This window comes from Mytilus edulis, chromosome 11 (assembly GCF_963676685.1).
Source record: "Mytilus edulis chromosome 11, xbMytEdul2.2, whole genome shotgun sequence".
Classification (NCBI taxonomy): Eukaryota; Metazoa; Mollusca; class Bivalvia; order Mytilida; family Mytilidae; genus Mytilus; species Mytilus edulis.
Window position 1 is genome coordinate 71,071,316 of NC_092354.1, and position 13,189 is coordinate 71,084,504.

Sequence of the window (13,189 nt, forward strand, 5' to 3'; positions counted from 1 at the left end):
CCAATATGGAAAAGGCCGTATTGGCTAATGGCACTAATACGGGACATATATATAGTCATTTGATAAAATTGTTATGAACTGGCTGTTTCTATATTGGCCCTGTTATAGATTCTTTATTCACTGTATTGGCCCTAGACTCCTCTAGTCTCGGGTCCAATACAGCTTACTTCGAACCTATAACAGGACTAATACAGAAACAACCATTTAATAACGCTATAGTCTTTATATAAAAAAAAACCAGGTAAGTTATATGCGTCTAAAAACATCTTTTCTCAGTCTTTATAAAAAAAAAGTTAATTCACAAAGGAATGAGAGAAATTGGAATATGACATTACTCCTGTCCAGGTTGCCCACGATTTGTTTCCTACGCAATAGTAAAACATGGACATACAAGTTTGTAACTTTTTTTTCAAATACTATAAAAAAAAAATCGTTATAAAAAAGTATGTATGATTTGCCTTTAAATTCCCATTTTCTTTGAAATAACAACAGTTTTTTTATCCCAGGCAGAACACTTTAGTCGTATTGGTCACAAATTTTTAGACCTTTTGGTCTTCAGTTCTCTTCAAATTTGTACTTGTCTTTGGATTTTTTTTCATCTGAGCGTCACTGGTTAGTCTTATGTGGACGAAACGCACGTCTAGTGTATTAAATTTTACAGCTGGTACCTTTTGTTAGCTATTTCATGGGTTTTCCTTGCAATAAAAAGTCTTATACACGTTCTTTTATGTCTAACTTTAAAGGTGTCGGAGAAAATGCATAGCCAAGCAAAGGTAAAACATTGAAAACATAATTTTGGCCTCTGAGCTGGACCTCATTTTACAGCTAGCACCAAATGACCTTAAACGAAAAGATCCATGGTTTGTACTGCTGACAGTTTATAAGTTAAAAAATCATTACAACGCATTTTTTTGGTAAAGGTAGATAACTTCCTTAAGATTCCACCGGTTCGCTTTGATACAAATCAGCCAAACATTTCTGAGGATTTATTGGAAATGTGAAAAAGAAATTTGCGGGTTTTTTTCGTTATGCATGATATATACTTACTAGAAAACAAATCTCTCTTATAATAAAAAAAAATCCTGTTTTAGGAATAAAAAAGCAGAATTCAAAAGTGTTTCAAAAACATGCTAACTTTTTTTCTGTACGATATTCGCATTTGGACAATTATTGTCGCTTTAGTGATGCTGGGGACCAAAGTGCTTGGAAATGCAAGGCTTATTCAGAATAAGAATAATTCAAATAATGTGTAGATATAAAACAAAAAGGAACAAAAAATGTTCAATCAAACTCGGTCAAGGAATCAGAGTTTTGCATGAGGGAGATACATTCCTTGATTTAAAAAATGTTAAACAAATTTTATGAGTAAATTTTACATGTTTTATTAACACTAAATCCGTATTTATATATAAAAAAGAAGATATGGTATGATAGGCAAGGAGACAACTCCGTACATGATACTACAATGACACAGAAATTAGCAGCTACAGGTCAACGTACGAATTTCAAAAATGAGCAAAGCCCATACAGCATATAAAGCTATAAAGGACTTCAAAATCACAAATGTAAATCAATTAAAACGAGAAACTTACGGACTAATTTATGTACAAAAAATTAACAAAAATAAATGTGTAACACATTAACAAACGACAAATATTGAATATTAGGGGCCTAAATTTGGGTATCGACAACTTTTCGATATCTTGCAAAACAAATTGCAAGACAAATTTATATTGCAAGAAAAAGGTTTGGCGGAGGAAGAGATTGCAAATTTGTCGCGTGATGCAATCAAATGAACGTTACAAACAATGTTATGTTACGAACAATAGGTGTTTCTACAAAAATGAAAAAAAAATCTCGAAATTAATTTGTACAATTTATGACTTAAAATTTTTAAATTGCACTTGCAAAATGCATGTCACGTTTAAACGACAATTAATGAGGAAAGATCATGAAGATATGAAAGTTTGCGACCAATTGTGTATTACTTATTTCACAGTTTAATTTTTTTAAATTGATTTACGGCAACTTTTTTGCAGATCTTTAGATTTGATCTTCAATAGGATTTAGTTATTAGTTTATGACGTAAAACCTTTTATTGAAGACAAGTATTAACGTTTCGTAAATACGTAATTTAATTTCAAGCGTAATACTTCTTTTAAAGTTATTAAGTATTCTTTTCATAAGTGCTTGATACTTAATTCACCACTATAGAAGTCAACTTTAAAAGTAAGTTTATCTTGAATGAAGTTTAAACTGCCGTTCCTATCTTAAATTCAACATTAGTCTGTAAATCAATTACATTCATTATCGGTAATGTCACGTAGTATATTAGTACATTTCTGAAATCTGAATTTTGTAGCTTTTATTTGATTATTGGATAGCCAAAATAGATGATTAATGAATACATTTTAATCAGATGTACACAAAATGCCAGACATTTGTTGACTCCCCAAACCATGGCAAATAGTTTCTGTATACATTTGCTCATTGAAGTATCAAATCGTTGATCAGGGAGATTTGGAACTGTAGCATGAAACCTAAAGAATGCAAATTACTTTTCGGATTATAGAAAAAGATTAACTATCATATTAGTTTATAACAGCAATGTCTCTAGCGATATCAAATCCATTGACATTATCTAAAGTGTATTACAAAATTAATTATGTTTTGAGTATGCATGTTATTATTATTTCATAACTTTTAATTGTCATTAGATATTTTCGTTTTATATTGCATATTCATATTTGTTACCAGTTTTTATATAGGATTGCTGTACATGTTTAGAATATTTATTTTATGTTAGACTTTGAAATATGTTGTATCTAATACTTTGGATTAGTTTTAAATGTGTTTATAAACTTATTAAAAAAATATAGAGCATTTGTTTGGTTTAGAATCAGTGATTGAAGGTCTATATTCAACATGTTCAAACCACACCATAGATTTGTACTTAACGATGACCCGTTAAAAAGCAATATGAAATGAGCAAGTCATGTTGAAACTACTAGAAATGTCACTGAAACTTCTGAGTGATACCATGAACCCCCATTGTTCCGTGTATATCTTTTATTCGGAGAATTTTTATTACTAATTTTCAGACATATGGTTTCAAGATAATATGAATAAACTTATAATAGAAATGAGGAACATGTCAAAGAGACAACACCCCGACCAAAGAACAGATAACATTCGAATGTCAAAAATTGGTCTCCAATGCAGTCAGAAATTCAAAAAAATTATACTAGTTCAGTAATAATGAACTTCCCAATAAACAACGAATTATCCACAAGAAACTAAAAATAAAAAAATACCAAACAAAGAACAGAGGCAAAAATGCAGTAGACTAAACAAAACGACATTTATACATAAATGAACAAGGGGCAATTAGCAGTTATTGACATGCCAGCTCCAGACCTCGTTTAAACTGATCGAAAGATTATATCTTCATCATATGAATATCTAAAAAAATCCTTCCTGCTAGGGGTTTCGAATTATACCATAAAATATATATTAGGAGAACATAACCCGTATCATGACAACATCTGGTTTTATAACAAAATCTTTTTATTTCCGACACAAATACATGTGTACCCTATAAATCAATCAATATAAAAACTAAAAAGATTTTCAATCTTTAATGACCTGACAAAAAGTATCTTAACCATGTGTTAACTATATCCCTTCTAAATAAGTATGATTAAATATTTTGTTAGATTTAATGTCGACATTTTTTGTGCTTTGAAAAGCACATTACCATAACAAATGGATGTAAAATACCTTCACGTATAAGATGCCTGCATTTTGAACTACATTTACGAATGGTGTCCTTGTACCAATGATAACATTTAGCAAACGTTTTGTGTCATATGTACTATTGTTTTTCTGTTTGTCTTTTTCATTTTTAGCCATGGCGTTGTCAGTTTGTTTTAGATTTACGAGTTTGACTGTCCCTTTGGTATCTTTCGTCCCTCTTTGATTGATTTGTGATATCGAATACCCCACTGAATATTTTTTCACAAATAACACAAATTTCTCCCTAAAATCGAATACGTTGTTACATAAACGAGAGAACCGTACAAGTTGAGATATATCAAATCAATTTTGAGACATAGACATAATTTAGTCATGTGACCGTGACGTCATCAACGTTTTTTCATGGTTTTCTACGGTTTAAAATGGAATTTAGAATTAAATTATAAGAAATGACTGTAATATTTTTTTCTGTCTATTCTAAATAACATAAAAAAAAGTGGTGCATACTGTTAAATACGCGCGTTATTCAGTGTGCACCAATTTTTTATGTTTTCAATTTTAGTAGAAAATTTTCTCATTGGTAATCATACCACACCTCCTTTTTTTATATTGAAAACATTTTGATGCGACTGGCATATAGTTGTGAGGTATAGCGCTATAAAATCAGGTCAAATCTTCGATTTTCTACATTTGAAAATGCCTTTGCCAAGTCAGGAATATGACAGTTGTTATCCGATCGTTTGATATTTGATATTTTGGTTTTGAACGCGCCAAACCTCCAAAACCTAAGACCTGAGACAGTGGTGAGATATTCAATATAAGAACAAACTCATTTTTTCAGAAGGATTAATTTCAAGGGGAAAACGATTTAATTTCTATATTCGAAAAGAGAGGAAAATATACCAAAGGTTTTTAAACAGTTGAAAATAAACACACAATGCTATGATCAAAGATAAACGGTCAAACGAAAAACCTTTACGACATCTGTGGAATGGATATTCCAAAACAGTCAACTAACTCATAATGGCATTATTTCAACTTCACCACTTAAACTTCTTAGTTTTATAGCGTTATTGTGAGCAGCAGTCATTTTCCAACGAAGTCATGAATTTCATATAACTAAAAGTATACAGCTAGACTTATGCTACATAAAAAGGGAAAGTTCTATGATGACAATTTCAGATTCATATTCCTGCCATGAAAAAAGTTAAAAAAAAAAAAAAAAACTGATAGAAATACTGACTCGTTACCTTTTTTTCTTTTAAGAAGGATGAAAAGTATTTCACTAATTGAGGAAATATAGTAGAGTAGTATGTAGCAACTAAACGTTTCGAACATTCTCATAAAAAGCACTGACATGTTGTATATTTTATGTATATTCATCAGGGATTTGCATTTGATTAATATATACGAAATTATCACTAGAGAGAATATCTATTCGATCGAACATATTGTTCTTCCATTTTGGAGGGATCCAGCTACATAACTGGAGTGGTGTGAATACGAATAGGCTAAATGGAACGGGCTGTGTTTGAACCTTTATTTTGGGTGAAATGTTGAAGTATGATGAAACTTGATGTGCAAGATATACACGGAGAGGGAAAGAAGAGATGAAAAGGTTTAATTACATAATCCTCGTCGTTGTTTTACCTCCTAATTTAGATTGGCAGTTTATGATGTACTATTCTTAATTTACGGTATGTAAAAATATATTTGTCGTTTAGGTTACCAAAATACTTTCCAGATGTAAAAGATTATGTTATTATGTAGTCAGTCATTCAATGTTTTGTAGAGGTGTCTACACTTGAGGATCATGTGTGATTGAATTGATCTTCTAATGCCGTTAAATAGTTATCAAAAGATACGAGGATTATAATTTTATACGCCAGACGTGCGTTTCGTCTACATAAGACTCATCAGTGACGCTCAAATCAAAATATCTATGAAGCCAATCAAGTTCAAAGTTGAAGAGCATGGAGAATTCAAAATTTCAAACATCACATGTAGGGCAATTTTAAGACCACCAATCCACCAATTTCCACATTTGAAAATGCCTCTACCAAGTTAGGAATATGACCGTTGTTGTCAATTCGTTTGATTTATTTTGTCAGTTGATTCTGCCATTTTATTAGGGACTTTTCGATTGAATATTCCTCGTTGTTAAGTATTATATTAATTATTCTTTTTAAACATGAAATTGTGTTGATATGCCCATAAAAAAGGAAACTCGAATGATAAATCCCCATATGTCAGAACCATAGAGTAGAAGACGTTTTATACGTTTGTCAAACAGGTTAACATGACTTTTACAGAAAAATAGTGGCAAAGCTCTTTTTTAGACATTTCTTTTAATACTTTACACAAATGATGTTCGCAGCTAAAATATATTATGTTAAGCTTTATTCGGAACAGTATTGTGCACTGGTGGAATGTTGTTTGATGATATAGATGAGAAAACGTCTTCAACCTGTCCGTTTTTGCCTTTAAGTTTTCTTTTTAAGAAATACACCACAGTACTAAAACAGCTAAGTGCAAACAGTGAACTTAAAACACCAGCAATTACCATATCTGTACTCAAATTATCGCCAACGATCTCTGTAAAAAATCACAAAGATATGTACTATTAAAACTGAATCAAAGACACAACATACATGACAATAATATCATTATAACATATTTGTTAAATTAGAACTCTTTTTTTTAAAGTGAAATGTTTCTTAACAATTGGAAATATTGAACAATAAAATAAAAAGACACTAGTATAATGTATTTAAATGTATTAAAACGAATATGTAGTCATTTATTCACAACAATCAAAATGCCATGTCTTGCATCATGAATTATCTAAACAACAGAACGTAACATGCTTTGAAAAAAAATCGAACTTCATAGATACAAAACACATACATGCTTTTGGCTGACATTTGTAAATTTCGAGTTCTAAGTTATAAACTTGAGATTGAATTCTTTTCTATAGCAAAATTTTAAATAAAAGGACAGTGTTACACCACTGCCCAATACTTAGTAGTCATAAATCGATTAAGCGAAAACAAATCCGTACTAAGGGAAACAAATAATCTATATAAGGACAATCCTGGTACAATAGAAATACTGATGTGCAACCAACAAAAACGCCAACATCCAGACGGACTATTTTATTAATACTGCCGTTCTCTGGACTTTGTTACTGAGGCAAATAGGGTTTGTGTTTTGATTTTTTTTTATCAAATACAAAATTCAACCAAATATAATGGATAGTCTAGCGATCTAGATGATTTCAAATAAATTAATAATTACAATCATTCATTTCTCCCGTCACAAGCTATAAAAACATATGATTAATAAAAATATTATCTTTAAATCATCTTAAATATCACAAAACTCACCTTTTATATAAGACGGTGTTGTTCGTGTTGGTAATGTAGTTGTAGACGTAGCAGTTGTAGATGTAGTGGTTGCATTAAATTCTTCAAAAGGTTTTGCCAAATCTTCATCAATTTCACCATCACCATCATTGTCTTTAAAATGCAGTGAAATCATACTTGTTATTAAATACGTAAATAAATTTTTCATGAAAGTGTCAATTATTATTTATAATTAAGATAAATTTATTTAAGGTGAAGAGCAAGTATGTCAGTAAGTGCCAGTAATCCTATACTAATGTGTGTTTCATTGTCAGATTGCTTAGTTTCTTTCTTTTTTTTTTAATAATTCTTCAGTTATTATTTCGAATAACACATCCGTACATTCCTTTAAACACAGTTGACTGCTATTTTAAAGTGATTCACACTTAAAAAACATCAACACTTGGCTTCCACCTTTTTTGAAATAAATTGTTGGTTAATTTACCAATGATAAACATCATTGTTATTGTCCGAAAATCGCATTATCGACTCATTGCATCCGAAAAGGCGCATATACGCATATATTCTCCAACAGTGTTCTAATTTTGTAGAAAAATTATCTGTGTTATTTACTATTTATTTGTAGTCAGCAGTTTCAAAAAATATTTGCTTACAAAGCATGGAACTTTTTATAATGTCCTATGGTAAATTTATTGTCAGAACGTTTTAGGACTTGTAGGTTTGTAAGAACAATAATTGGGTAAATTGATTCATGGTTATCGTTATATGCACAGTATTACACATTAGTTTTTCCGGGGTCTGGTTTGTCGTCACATAATTGCGTTTCTTTACTCGTTAGTATAAACAAAACAGATTGTACTAAAATTGATTAACAGAACGTCAGTTCGATTTGAATATCGATTTGGTATTTTCTGAATCATACTATCAATCAATTTTACATTTTGATATCATAATTAAAAATAACCGTTTTTAATTAAGGAAACAACGCCCCCAATAAAGCTGTGAAATTGTTAGGAGTATATAGTTTTCGGGTTTGTTAATCTAAATTATCTTTTCTAAAAGCTGTAAAAAATCTATGTGTTCATGGTAAGAAAATACGAGGCGTTAGCATTACCATCAGCCACATACATTATAGTTCGTATGTAGAATTATATTATTTCTCACTGTACTGTGAGAACTGTAGTTTAAGCAATAATTTTAAATCACTATTGAAGTAGTTTGAGGTGTGATGTTACTTTATTATTTCTTAAGTGTACTTGTCATATTAAGTGTACAATATTGTGAGTATGATTGAAAAGATAAAATTTCAATTACCTATACCGTCTTGGAGTTCTTCGTCTATTAAACCATCACAGTCATTGTCGATTATATCACCTGGTACAGTAATAGTTAGTGTACAGTTCTAAAATATATCCTTTATAAATTAGATCAAATTTATTGAACTGTATGCATATAAAAGGCAGACAGATTATGTAATTGAATATAATTTTTAAAGATTATCTATTCAAATATGTATGACTGCCTGATGGATGATAGTAAAATAATATTAAAGAAAAATTCATTTCTTATACAGGTAAATAGTTTGTGTGTGCTACAAGTATAAATGCTCTGAAAAAGAAAGGGCCTGTACCAATTGAGGAATCTGACAGTTGATGTTCATTCGTTTTATGTGTTTGAACTTTTGGTTTTTCTATTTGATTAGGGACTTTCTGGTTTGAATTTTACCAGTAATATAAAAAAAATTCCAGATGCATAATCATTCATATGCGACGTTACTATGTGAAGCACGTGAACGATGAATGTTTTCGGGAAATGAAATATGATATAAAAACATATCTATGCGAAGAAATAGTTAAAATTGAATTGACTTATCGTTGAATTGTTTACATGCAATAACTTTGTAGAATATTGAATGATTATTTATTTTGTAAAATGTTTTTCTTTTTTATTATCTTCATAAGAGGAAATATTTGTAAGGTACAGCGATACTTCTTAAGACTTACACCATTTATTGGTGCTAAGCGTTGTCCCGAGGAATACGCATATCCATTTGCATTTGCTAATCCCGTTGAGACTGCTAGAAATGTGACAATGGGATTAACGTGATAAATAGAATGGGCTCCTTTAGTGATATTGATATCTGTTATACGCAAATCATTGCTCCCATCAATCCTTCTCCAAGTTGCTGAAAGGTTCCTACCATCCAATAAAAGGCCTCCTTTTTTGATTCGGGAACGACAATTGTTAGAGCGTCCTTAAATTGGTTTGTTGGGTTATCGATCGTTGTAAACGTATAATCGGCAGCAAATTGTTGTGTAGGTTGCAATAAAACCATCGCCGGATCACCGGTTGGCTGTCCACAACCACCTTCAGAAAAAAATGCAACAGCAATTGGCTTGTTGCTAGTAACTATTTTAGAAGAATTATCGGTAATTTGAAATGAATATCTGTCACCTGAATTAAACAAAGTTACAGTGGCTTCTCCTGTTATATTAACATCTGTATTATTCTCACTCACTACAATTTTAAAATGTACTGGCGTATTACAATTTGCCATTTTGAAAGTGACAAATGTACTTCCAAATGTTTCAACTGGTGTCATTTGAGAAGAAAGGTGATCGCAGCCACCTACTCCTATTGTGGTACATGATGCACCACTAATGACAGTTATGGGTTTGTTAGAAAGGATTTTTGTCCCGGTATAGTCAGGTCCTCCATACACATGGAATGTTTGATACATATTCAAAGTGATATTCAATATCATTCCTGCAGTATATGTTATACTATTATACACAACGTTTGTCCCATTAGCAATAACAATTTTCACGACTGTATTTTCTGCCGTTGCAATAATCATAAACTGTGCTTTATTCGCCCATGTTATAACATAATATTCATCACCAAGCGTATCGAGGGGGAAGACGGTATAAGCATCTGCTGTAGCGTGTGCTCTATTAACGCCATATACAGTTATTTCTTCATCCGATTTTATTTCAATTCCCTTATTGCCCAATAAAGTTCCTGGACCTTCCTGAATGCTAGAACTAAATGTTACTTTAGATACGTGATGCTTTGAAAGCCTGAACGTTTGAAAGAAATTGGGATCAAAGAGAGGTGTTGAAACATTGACGTTAACTGTACAGGAACAGTCGGTAGTGATGAAGACTTCCTGTACCGGACCGCCAGGGTTATACATAAAACCAAATATAAAATGCTTGCCTTTATTATCCTTTCCTGCAAAAAAAAATAATGAGAATCGATTTTCATATTAAATATATTTTGCCTAGCCAAAAAGCAACAATAATGTAGATTATTCGGTTTTGGTAGATATTTCTCAATAAATTCCATGTTACAAAATACTATGTGTAAATACTTAGATAAAGAAAGATACATAAAAAGTCAAAGCTATTACAAATCAATTTTTTTAGAAATATGAACAGTAGATTCGAGATAGTTTCTATAAATCACATAAAACTCTATTCATGAGTACGGTACTAAAAATCCATAACAAACATTAATATCCCCATTTAAATATGAGAGTCTGTCTTATTACAGACCTGTTTATTTTGTGATTTTAATAGAGGTATTTATCTTTTCTAACACTATATGACTGTAGGTGAGTTAATTAGTACTGTTTATTTTGTGATTTTAATAGAGGTATTTAACTTTTATGACTGTAGGTGAGTTAATTAGTACTGAATTTCACACAGCGATTTAGACTGAAAATTACTTAATAGTTTAAAATCTTTGTGTCTTTTATAAACTTTTAAGGTAATTTACAATTGATGTGAATCCCAAGTGCGCTTTCATAATAATATCTTATATCTTTTTGTTAGTGTAAACAAATTCCTTATTAGTTTTACAAATAGCTAAAAATGTTTACCTTCATTGCAGACAATATATGGCAATTGCAAACAGCCTATGAGAAATAAAATCCCCAAATAAAGATACTGTATCATTATCGGCTTGAAATTTAAAAAAAACTTGCACAGTGATCTTTATATATGTTTTTGATACAGGAAAGCGTTTCGAAAGTAAATAAGCTTATCAAATAAAAATGGTAAAAACTATAATAAATCATGGGTATTGAAAAGGAAAGATCAAATCAGTACGAAACATCTAAGTTCTTCCTTGTTGAACATTCCTATAGTACAATGCCATATATTGTCTTAAATGAATTTTATCCATTGTTAGTTGAGATTAATATCTGCCCTATCATACTCGCACTGTGTGGCATAAGATCAAATCGTTGCAATGTACAACAGATAATAATGTTTAAAAGAGGTGCGTCAGATATAAGTTGGACATTCAACTCATATGTCGAAAATGAACATACAACGCCATATATGTAGCTACAAAAGAGAAAAAAAGACAAATAGACAAACAAAAATACACAAATACAACATAAATCATTATAAACCAAGCTACACGAATCTCATTCACAATTGGTGTCGATTTCAGGTGCCCCGGAAGAAGAAAATATTCTGCTTGTGATACCCGTACTGTTGTGTGTGTGTGTCACATTCGGTCAAATTTTTAGCCTGTGAATACAATTTGGTTCAAATGTGCACATCTGTATCAAATTGTGAAATTGATGCCTGCAGGTCCATTTGGGGTAATGCATATACTTTTCTCTAAATTAAACGTATTTATACATGACCATACTGATTGTTTAGCCTTTGTATAATCAACGTGTGGTACATATGATCTTTGTTCTTTGTTGGTCATTTTAAGTATGAAGTTAACATGTCTTGCGTTCTATTGTTCTATTGAATTCCATACATGACGTCACCAACAAATGACCATGTTTGTGGTAGTTAGATATAAAAGACAGCTATGTTGCTTTTCAGCGATACAGATTGTCTACAAATAGCATATAAGTCATTAGAGAAATAGATTCATCCAAATAATATGGTGTAATTTGGTATTTTTTAATTTGTATTTAAAAGAATGGGAGGTTTTTCGATTTATATTTTCAAATTTAAGTTGTCTCAAGGGAAAAGTTTCTTACTAAACTTGATGTATCTATTTAAATAAAACTCTTCCAAAAGAGAGCACAATGAACATCATTAACAATAATGAAGAAGCGGATGATTGTCGAAATAATTGCCTGTCCACTGCGTCTACGTTGATCCATAAAATAACAGCCAGCATGAACCTTGTAATAAGTTATCAAAGGTATCAGGATTATAATTTTACACGCCAGACGCGCGTTTCGTCCACAAAAGACTCATCAAGTCTTATAATGCCTTTTTAATTGAAAACAAAAAATAACATGATTTCCATACAGACATCGTGATTCAATCGAAACCAAAGAAAAGAAAGAAATCCCAGTGCACCAATCACAGCTAAATACTTAAGTTCTGTAAAAGGCTTTTACATCAGATAATAGGTCAAACTGTTTTAATATTTACCATGATAAAATCAAGTGTTAAATATATACATATTTGTCAATGTAAATATACTGTATAGAAAAATCACTAAGATCAAGAACCACGCTCACTATATTATCCGTATGTCAATTGACAGTTTAAAAACCCTTATCTATGGCTCTTAACTTCTACTAAAGTTTTAAGATAAAATCCTGAATGAGATGTTATACAAACAGTTTTAAGTCAATTGAAGTTATCATTTGACAGTAGATAAACATATGTAAATAAATTTAGTCTTGAAATTAATATTTGAGATCAATGAATTTTTTATACCTCTGTTTATGACATGAGTTTGTCGCTCTCTCTTCCTCTGATGACATGAAGTCATCGAGGTTACATGTTTATATCATGTCATCGTTATATGTGCATTTGCAAATCTGTCATCGGGTTGGACTGAATCTTGCAAATCCAGAACACAAAATATCTAAAATCGAAGTAAATAATATTATTTGAAAGTACATGTATGGTATTCGCGAGGTTTGGCCAGCCACAAAACCAGGTTCAAACCGCCATTTTTCTTAAATGTGCTGTACCAAGTCAGAAAACTGACAGTTCTTATCTTATAGTTTGTTTCTGTGTGTGTTTCATTGTCTTTTTTTTTGTTGCAGCTCATCCTCTTACAGTTGATGTGTTTTC

At 31.0% G+C, this 13,189-nt stretch overlaps 1 protein-coding gene across 1 annotated transcript; it reads right to left on the reverse strand.

Annotated features, from left to right (window-relative positions):
- Positions 1–6,148: 6,148 nt before the first annotated feature.
- LOC139494555 (IgGFc-binding protein-like) lies at positions 6,149–11,849 on the reverse strand. The gene is made up of 6 exons (XM_071282716.1): positions 11,750–11,849; positions 9,408–10,355; positions 9,125–9,375; positions 8,436–8,523; positions 7,143–7,274; positions 6,149–6,351 (listed from the first exon to the last, which is right to left on the reverse strand). The coding sequence occupies exons 1-6, from the start codon at positions 11,847–11,849 to the stop codon at positions 6,149–6,151; spliced, it is 1,722 nt and encodes a 573-aa protein (XP_071138817.1).
- Positions 11,850–13,189: the final 1,340 nt, after the last annotated feature.

Coding starts and splice junctions, on each gene's coding strand:
- LOC139494555 (XM_071282716.1), bottom strand. CDS start 11,849: ATGACCAACAAAGAACAAAGATCATATGTACCACACGTTGATTATACA. Junction 9,376..9,407: donor TGCTGCCGATTATACGTTTA/CAACGATCGATA, acceptor AACCAATTTAAG/GACGCTCTAACAATTGTCGT. Junction 6,352..7,142: donor AACACCGTCTTATATAAAAG/GTGAGTTTTGTG, acceptor GATTTTTTACAG/AGATCGTTGGCGATAATTTG.